The 8,075-nt window shown below is 66.1% G+C and overlaps 2 protein-coding genes across 4 annotated transcripts in view; both read left to right on the forward strand.

Annotated features, from left to right (window-relative positions):
* Positions 1 to 450, forward strand: part of PNPLA2 (patatin like phospholipase domain containing 2) — a 5,647-nt gene extending 5,197 nt beyond the window's left edge. Inside the window, exons 10-11 of the mRNA XM_004389415.2 lie at positions 89 to 146; positions 313 to 450. Coding sequence (XP_004389472.1) covers positions 89 to 146; positions 313 to 450 — 196 coding nt within the window. The remainder of the gene's footprint in view (positions 1 to 88; positions 147 to 312) is intronic.
* A 3,023-nt stretch (positions 451 to 3,473) lies between these two features.
* On the forward strand, positions 3,474 to 7,675 carry CRACR2B (calcium release activated channel regulator 2B). Of its 3 annotated transcripts, none has more exons than XM_023724413.1 (8): positions 3,474 to 3,765; positions 3,854 to 3,965; positions 4,385 to 4,562; positions 5,016 to 5,162; positions 5,263 to 5,656; positions 5,846 to 6,012; positions 6,210 to 6,281; positions 6,550 to 7,675. In XM_023724413.1, exons 1-8 carry the CDS (start codon positions 3,595 to 3,597, stop codon positions 6,725 to 6,727), a joined length of 1,419 nt encoding a protein of 472 aa, XP_023580181.1. In that variant the 5' UTR covers positions 3,474 to 3,594; the 3' UTR covers positions 6,728 to 7,675. The 3 variants fall into 3 exon arrangements, with proteins under 3 accessions (XP_023580181.1, XP_023580180.1, XP_023580179.1); XM_023724412.1 differs by having other exon boundaries at positions 5,263 to 5,353; positions 5,564 to 5,656; positions 6,210 to 6,718; XM_023724411.1 differs by having other exon boundaries at positions 6,210 to 6,718.
* The last annotated feature ends 400 nt before the right edge of the window (positions 7,676 to 8,075 follow it).

Raw genomic sequence — 8,075 nt, forward strand, 5'->3', positions numbered from 1 at the left:
GAGCGCCCCCGCCCGGCCTTCCCAAGCCCCTTGGGGTTTCGGTGCCGAGGGCCGGCCCCCGCACCAGCCACCGTGCCTGGTGATGCAGGGCCCTGGGGCCGGCTAAGGCCCCCCCACCCTCCTCCGCATTCTGCATGGGCTGCAGAGTGAGGGCGTGGGGCCACTCAGCTGCAGGGAGGGGCGCTTGCTGTGACTCCCTCTCCCACAAACCACTGACCACTGCACTGAGTGGGGAGGGGTGCGGACGACCTCTCCCTCCTGCAGATGGCCCCCTCACCTGTGCCTTAACCTCCCGCCCGCACCCCCGGCCAGGCCCAGAGCTGGGGGAGCCGGGGCACGGGGCGGCCGGGGGGCTCCGGGACCGGCCCTGGGCGGCGCCCGCCAGCAGTGCAGTATTACTCCGGAGAACTTTGCACCCGCTCCCCCTCCCGATTCTCCATGTTGCGCTGAGGAATGTGTGTCAAGAATTATTTATTTTCGCTAAAGCAGATTTAATAAAAACTACAGCTTAGCACTGCCTCCTCCCCTTGTGTGTAATTCCTACCCCCGTGTGGCTTCCCGGTGAAAGAGCTGCCCCCGCCGCTCCCCTCCCCCAGCTGTTCCTGGTCTCTCCTCTCGCCTTAGGACCACTGTCCTTGGCCTGGCACTTGCGGCCCGCCAGCCGGGCCTGGTACCCTCTCCCGGGGCACCCTCTGGCTCTGCGCATATATATGCACCCGCTCTGCTCCATGGCCTGCTGGCTTAGCACTGGGCATAGCTTTCCAAAGGCCGCTGGAAAGATTTGGGACCAGAACCCTGCTTAATAAAAACTAAGCAATGTTTACAAAAGGTAGTGCCGCCGGCCGCTCCTCCCACTTGGTGACGTCATGGGTGTGGGGCAGATCCCAGGTGGGATAGCTGTGTGTGGGTGAGGCCCCAGAGCTGGGGCCCCTGCCCTCCTGGGCACTTGGCCTAGAGGGCAAAACTCTCCTTTCACGTTCATCCCAAGACTTGCTGGCCAGGTGCACATGCCATCTGTCTTCTTGTCCCCTGCTTGTCGCCTGCCAGTATACAGGAAGGGTCTGGAATGCCAAGGTGGGGTGAAGGGTGGTGTATCTTGCTCTGGGGAGACAGGGTTTTGTGAAAGCTTCCTCTGCCCTGGACACTCTGAGGGGATACGGCCAGCCCTTCTGGTAACCAGAAGGACCCATGGGAGGAGAGGTACCGGAGCAGAGCGGGAGGAGGGCTTGGCTGGGTGTCCAGAACACTTAGTCTTGCTGGGTCCAGCCCCCCTTCCCCCCTAGAAGGCGTAGGGCGGCTGTGGTGGTGAGAGCCGAGAGCCAACAATAACGGTAGTGGGACTGCAGGACTGGGAGAGCCGGCCGGGCAGGTCCCCGGTCAGTCTGTCCCGTGTGCCAGGGGCCGTCCCCTCTCTGTCTCAAGGTCTTGTCCGATAGGCCCAGACTGTCTGGTCCAGCTGGATCCGAAGGCCCCTTCCCTGAGGAGAAGCTTCTGAATCCCGGTGAGACCAGTCACTCCAGGTGGGTGCCGGGGCCGGGAGAGGGAGGGCCCTCAGGAAGGAGATGGGCATTTTTCCCCCAGCGTGAGGGTCACAGTCAGCCCCTCCCCAGCTTCCCCACCTAGTCCTCCCCAACGGGAACTCAGGGCCGTGTCAGACGGGAGTCCCGGGGCTGGGGGGCTGCCGAGCTGGGGTTCTCCCTCTAATCCCTACATGCACACACACACTCATGTTGCTAATTTAAACACCACTTTCTAGTTTTGCTAGTTTATTGTTAAAAAATTGGAAAAACCAAAAGTGGAAACATAGACAAGAAAGTCGTGCCACCTCCCCCTGCAGACAACTATTAAAAATAGTTTGTTCCGTTTCCTGCCCCGGCTTTTCCTACACACACTTTTTGGCGCCTCGCGTTGGGATCCTGAGGACAGGGGCGGCCCCTCGCCGGAGGGTGGTGTCCTTCCCTCTTGGCCCTTGGCCCTGCTCTGGAAAGGTCCCCAGGTCCCTGGGGGCTGACATCGTCACCCCACGTTCAGGCCAGCCGGCAGTAGAATGCGGGGACCTGGCTGGGACGGGTGCGGGCTCCGGGGGTCGACTGCAGGGTGCAGTCTGGGTGAGGTGCGGGGCCGGGGCACCCCGGTCGGCGCCAAGAAGCAAGGTCACGGCCGGCGACAGCGACAGCAGCGGGCGACTGCTCCGCCTCGGCGAACTGGGCCGGCTGGGGTCTTGGTAGCTGTCTGGACGGTGGGATCCGCGCTCGGGGGTCCACGCCGAGCCGGGGCGGGGCTCGCCGCGCGTTTCCGGGAGGAGCCGCCGGGGCTCGCAGCAGGTGCGGCGGCGCAGCTCCCAGGTAGGCGCCTCGGGGTCGGTCCCACCACTGCCTCGGCCTGCCCTGCTGCCCGCCCCGGCGCATGGCGCCCCGGCCGCCGTAGAGGGCGCACGGCCGGGATTAAGGGCCTCTTGGGTCGTTGGGGGCTCTCCGGGCTCCGCCTCCAGCCCTCGTCCCTCCTCCCTGGGCGGCCAGAGATCAGCTTCCGCCTGGGATGGACCTCCGGTCCAGGGGAGCCCACCAGCCGCCGGCGGGGGCGGCGACCCGGGTGAGGCGACGGCGCAGCCTGGGGGGGATGCCTGGCCCCTCGTATCCCCTCCTCTAGCCTGCTGCCTCCTCAGACCCGCCCTCTTTGGAGGTCGAACCCCCATCAACCCTGCCCAGTATGGGATGGGGAAGGATCAGGGCCCCGACTGAGGCGGGAGGACCACAGCGTCCTAGGCTGTGGGGCCGCGGGGCACGGGAGTGTCGCCGCGCTGAGGGGAGTCATTGAGAAATCCCAGACCAGGGCGTTGTGGGGACGACAGGTGGCTCTGATTAGGAGGTTCCGGGACGTGGAGGGGGCGAGCCTGGGGTAGGAGCACCGACCCTGGTGCTACGGGGAAGGGGTGTTGAGCCCAGACTCTGGGGGCCGGTTCTGACTAAAGGCAAGCGGAGACGTTGGGGCTGGGATCCTGCACATGCAGCCCCTGGGCCTCCCCCCGCCGAGCTTGGTGGGCGGGGCGTGGGCACCGGGAGGAGGAGTCACCCCACCTGGCCAGCTGGCGGGAGGGAAGACAGCTTAGGCCCAGACTCAGGGGCCAAGGAGTCCCCCACTCCAGGACCTGCCTGCTCCGCACTGGCTGACCACTGGCTTACCCCAAGCTCTCTCTTCTTGGCTGCCAGGTGCCATCCACAACTCACTTTCCATCTCAAGCTTTTCTGTAGCTAGCCCCTGCAGCTGGGGGGCCCCTGGAGATTGCACCCATTCCTGCAAGTCTCCCTTTGCAATTCCTGGTCCCTATAAGCCTGACCACACAGGGCGACTCCCAAAGGCCCCAAGCCTGCCCCACCCCACCCCAGCAACACTCTAGCCCACCAGTGGGCTGAGCCTTACTGCCACCGCCCTCCTCCGAGGACCACCATCTGGCCTTTCTCCCATCTCCCCACCTGGAGGAAAGTGCTGCCTGGCTCTGCGCACACTCCACACACACACCCCACACCCTCCATGCTTCTCCTTCTCAGGCTCTGACCCCTCCCTGGCTTCATAGCACTGCCAGGACCCACTCCCATGGCCAGCCTGGCAAAACCCAGCGCTGGGGAAGCCGAGGAGGAGGAAGGAGAGGAGGAGGGGGGCTCCGTGGGGCCCCCGAGGGCAGCGCTGATGCTGGAGCAGGCTCAGGAGCTGTTTCTGCTGTGTGACAAGGAGGCCAAGGGCTTTATCACCCGACACGACCTGCAGGTGAGCCCCCACCCCAGGAGGCACCTCGTGCCCAGGTGTCCGCCCAGGTGTCCCTGACTGCTCATCCCCACTCTCCTTGCCTGGCCAGGGCCTGCAGAGTGACCTGCCCCTCACGCCGGAGCAGCTGGAGGCCGTGTTCGAGAGTCTGGACCAGGCCCGCACTGGCTTCCTCACCCCTCGGGAGTTCTGCCTCGGCCTGGGTGAGCCTGGTTCCTGTCCCTGGTGCCCAGAGACCCTTGGCCTGGCACATGTAGGGCTCTGTGGGCCACACAGACGCACCCTGACCTCTCCATCACCTCCTCGGGGGCAATGTTGGTACAGGAATCTCAGGCACACCCACCCAAGACCCCTGCTCCAGCGGCTCCCCCACTCCCTCCTCGGTGACAAACCCAGGCGAGGCTGTGAGTGAGGAGCACCCCTTGCTGGCCAGAGCCTGGCTGTCACCTCCTGTCCCAGGCCAATCAGGGCAGAATGAGGAAGAAAAACAGGAAACTGGGCCCAGAGAGAGGGCAGGCCATGGAGGAGGGCCGGCGGCGGGGGCGGGGGGACCGAGCAGGGTGGGAATGCTGATGGAGGAGTAGCTGGGGCGCTAGGTAATTCCTCCTTCCCGTGCCCACAGCCAAGTTTGTGGGCGTGGAGTCTTCCCAGGGCATGCTGCCCAGGGCGGCAGAGGAGACCTTTGAGTCGGGCTGGCCAGATGCTCAGGGCCCCAGGAGCTCCCTGGAAGAGGAGGAAGAGGACAAGGAGCGTTTCTGCACTGCGCTGGAGCAGCTGGGGGTGGCCCGGGTCCTGGGCGAGTGAGTCGATGCTGCCTCCCACTCAGCCCCGGTCCCTGTCAGCTGTCTGTCGATGCACGTCTTGTCTTTCCACTTTGCGCCTGTGTCTGTCCCCTGGCAGAGTCCCTAGGCCGGGCTTCCCTCCCAGCTGCAAATCCTGGGAGGGGCAGGCGTGATTTCCCGCGTGATTTGCATCTTGGGAGGTGGCAGCGGGAAGCAGCGGCTCGAACACGACCATGCACACACGGGCACAGCCCCGTGTACACACAACTCTTTGCCACCATGCACAGCCAGGTCACACACGGCCCCCGGGGCAGGCGTGAAAACACGCACTGACAGGTGATGCAGGGCAGCGAACGCGCCGGTCCCGGGCCGCAGGGCTCTCCCTGGGGCTCACCCCCGGGGATGGTGGGGAACCAGGGTGCAGGCTGCCCTCCCCCTAGGGTTCGGCCTTACCCTCGCCCGTCCCTCTAGGCATACGGCAGTACGTACGCTCTGGACGCTGCTGCAGCGCGAGCGACCCGAGCTGCTGGGCTGCTTCGAGGAAGTTCTGATGGGCGCGTCGACCTGCCTGGAGGAGACGGCCCGGGAGCGGGACGGCTTGGAGCAGGCGCTGCGGCGGTGAGGGCTGGGTGCCGGAGGGGTCTGGGACCCGACGGAGGAGGGGCTGGGGGCTGAGGTGATGGCAGGTCCTAGTCAGCCGTCCTCCCCCACACACAAGGCGGGAGAGCGAGCATGAGAGGGAAGTGAGGTGCCTGTACGAGGAGATGGAGCAGGAGCTCGGCGAGCAGCGCCGCCGCCTACGCACTCAGGTGGGTCCGCAAGCCCGGCTAGCCCTGGCTACACCTTCCCCGAGTTGGCCACGCCCCCGAGGTCGCCACCTCCGCCCTCCAGGCTACCCCCAGCCCAGTAAGACCCTTCCGGGCCCTACCCACTTTTCTCTACCTGGCGACGCCCCCTGCACTGCCCTGGCTCCACCCGGGCTCCTGCCCCTCGGCTCAGGTGCCCCCCGCCCGTCGCAGGACCTCCCCCAGCAGGAGCGAAGAGGCTGCCTGGAGCAGGAGCTGCAGAGCCGCGAGCAGGAGCTGGAGCGTGCGGTCCTACGGCAGCGGGAGGTGAGAGGCCCTGGCCCAGACCCCCTCCCCACCCTCGCCATGCAGTCCTAGGTGCCTGGGTGTCCCTGTGCCTCAGTGTCCCCATCTCCAGAATTGTCGGGAATCCGGGCAAGACAGCCCATCGGGGCAAGGCAGCCCGTCGGGGCAAGGCAGCCCCGCGAGCCTCGCTCCCGCACCTAACCCTCGCAGCTGGAGCAGGAACTGCAGACCCGGACCGCAGAGCAGCTGGAGGCGCAGGCGCAGAACTCCCAACTGTGGTTGGCCAATGAGGCGCTGCGGACGCAACTGGAGCGGGCGCAGGAGCAGCTCCGCAGGCTGGAGGGCGACGCGCGGAGTCGCCAGGAGCACACGCGACGGTACGCGGGTGCTGGATGGCAGGGTCCGGCGGGCGGGGGCGGGGGCGGGCCGGGGTCGCGCCTGGGGCTCAGATCTGGGCCACATTCACGGCCATCCCCGTCCCAGGCGTCCCCCCCGGACCTGCGTGGGGATTCCGCTGAGAGGGTTCTGGGGCGCCCGCAGAGCCTCCTGCATTGCTCACCCCTCCCACCCGCAGAGATGTGGTCGCGGTCGCGAGGAACATGCAGAAGGAGAAGCTCAGCCTCCTGCGGCAGCTGGAACTTCTCAGGTGCGGGCGCTCGGCCGCGGGCCACGGGAGTCAGCGGCGGGGCGGGGTGGGCTCCCTGCTCACAAACATTCCTGGGCCGCCGCCCCCTTCTCGCTGGGACGAAGTCCTTCCTGATGTCTGCCTCCATCCCTCATGCTGCAGCCCCAGCCAGACACCTCTCTGCTGGCCTGAGGGGGAGTCAGAGCGTGCATTGCCCCGCCCAAGATTGCTGCTCCTTGAGATGCGACCCCCTCAGACCTCTCAGAGCCTTAGACCTTCCCTTCCCCAGGGAGCTGAACAGCCGGCTGCGCGACGAGAGGGACGCCTGTGAGGCCAAGCAGCTGGGCAGTGGCCGGAGAAAGGCCCTGGCCTCAGCCCGCCTGCCGGGGCCTGCTGGCTGCTGTTGCTGCTGCAGCTGGGCTCGCCCGGCCCGCCGAGGCTCTGGCCACCTCTCCAGTGCCTGCTGACTGGTCCTAGTGACTCACTGGGCGTTACCTGGAGTGGCTGCCCTCAGTGGGGACTTGTCAGGGCTGGGGGGCTGTCCATCCAGGAAATGGGCTCCACCTGGTGCACTGCCCCACCTGCCTGACTACAGACATGAAGGAACTAACCGAGGTGGTGTGTGTACTCCCGTCCTCGGCTTGTCCCCATTCCGTCAGCCCCAACAGAGAAATTCTCCTCCACCCAATAAAACCTGGTGACCTGCATCTTGTCCTCCTTGGCCTTCTGTGTGTCTGAGAGCCACAGGGTATGCATGGCATCTGGGTGACATCTCCATGGTACACATATGGCACACACACGTCATGTGCCTGGTCCATGCATTGCACAGGCCCACACTGCAAACCCTGTCTGCTCCTTCAGTACCAGGGCTGAGGTCCTTGTTTGTGTCTGTGTGTGCCCTCTACGTGTCCCTGGTCATGCCCAAGTCCTCACCGCCCATGAAAGCAGAAGCCCCCGGGACCCTCTGTATGGACGAGGGGACTGAGGCTCAGCAGTGGCTCCCCGTTGTCTCTGGAGAGGACACCAGGGTAGGGTTTCCTGCCAGCTCCCAGCCTCAGTCTACCCACAAAGCCGGGTTGGGGGCTGCTGCTCACTTCCCCCTGGAGTACGGCAGTCCTGAAAGGAGCCTCCTGGGGCCGGCCTAGACCCACGACCCTCTGCCCCCCTTCCCTGACTGCTCCCTGGGGCAAGTCCTACCCACTGCCCAACGAGAGCCTCTCCAACCGAGTGTGAAGACCCAGACCTGGCCTGGGGTTGGGGGGAGCTTTGCGGGTCAGAGCCCCCTCCCCACTTCCACTCTCAACCACTTTGTCCAGCTGGTCACTAGGACCTGTGATTTCTCCCTCAGCCCTTGGCACCACTCCCAGGCCCCCACGGCGCCCCAGGCCCCCATGGCGTCCAGACCGGGGTCTCTCGCAGGAACTCCTGGGGTGGCTCCAGGCCTCCCCCCCCCCCGCGCTTTCGGCCACACTGCCCCCAGAGTAGCTCCTCCCCTGCATCTAACCACACCGCCGCGCCCCCCGCCTCAGGCCGGCGTCCTTCCGGGAGGGAAAGGCGACTGGGCTGTGGTCACAGTCCAGGGACAACACCTTCGCCCCAGGCTCTGCCCCCTAGCCCAGCTCCTCGGTCTCTGGAGGAGTAGGGCCTTCACTGGGCTCAGGGCGCCCCCAGGGGCGTCCGCTATCCGGGGCCGACCCCCAGCGCTTGTACCTTACAGGGTCCCTCCCCAGCCGGAGCTCTGGTTCAGACCTGCCCAAGAGTCCGCGGGCCTGCGGGGCGGGGCCTGCGGAGAGGGGCGGGATCGTGGGCGGGGCC

This window comes from Trichechus manatus, unplaced genomic scaffold, assembly GCF_000243295.1.
Source record: "Trichechus manatus latirostris isolate Lorelei unplaced genomic scaffold, TriManLat1.0 scaffold00244, whole genome shotgun sequence".
Classification (NCBI taxonomy): domain Eukaryota; kingdom Metazoa; phylum Chordata; class Mammalia; order Sirenia; family Trichechidae; genus Trichechus; species Trichechus manatus.

What these genes read in the sequence shown, in the direction of transcription:
- CRACR2B (XM_023724411.1), top strand. Translation starts at nt 3,595, where the DNA reads ATGGCCAGCCTGGCAAAACCCAGCGCTGGGGAAGCCGAGGAGGAGGAA. An exon ending in TCACCCGACACGACCTGCAG is followed by an intron (nt 3,766 to 3,853) that starts GTGAGCCCCCAC and finishes TTGCCTGGCCAG; the next exon opens with GGCCTGCAGAGTGACCTGCC. An exon ending in CGGTCCTACGGCAGCGGGAG is followed by an intron (nt 5,657 to 5,845) that starts GTGAGAGGCCCT and finishes TAACCCTCGCAG; the next exon opens with CTGGAGCAGGAACTGCAGAC.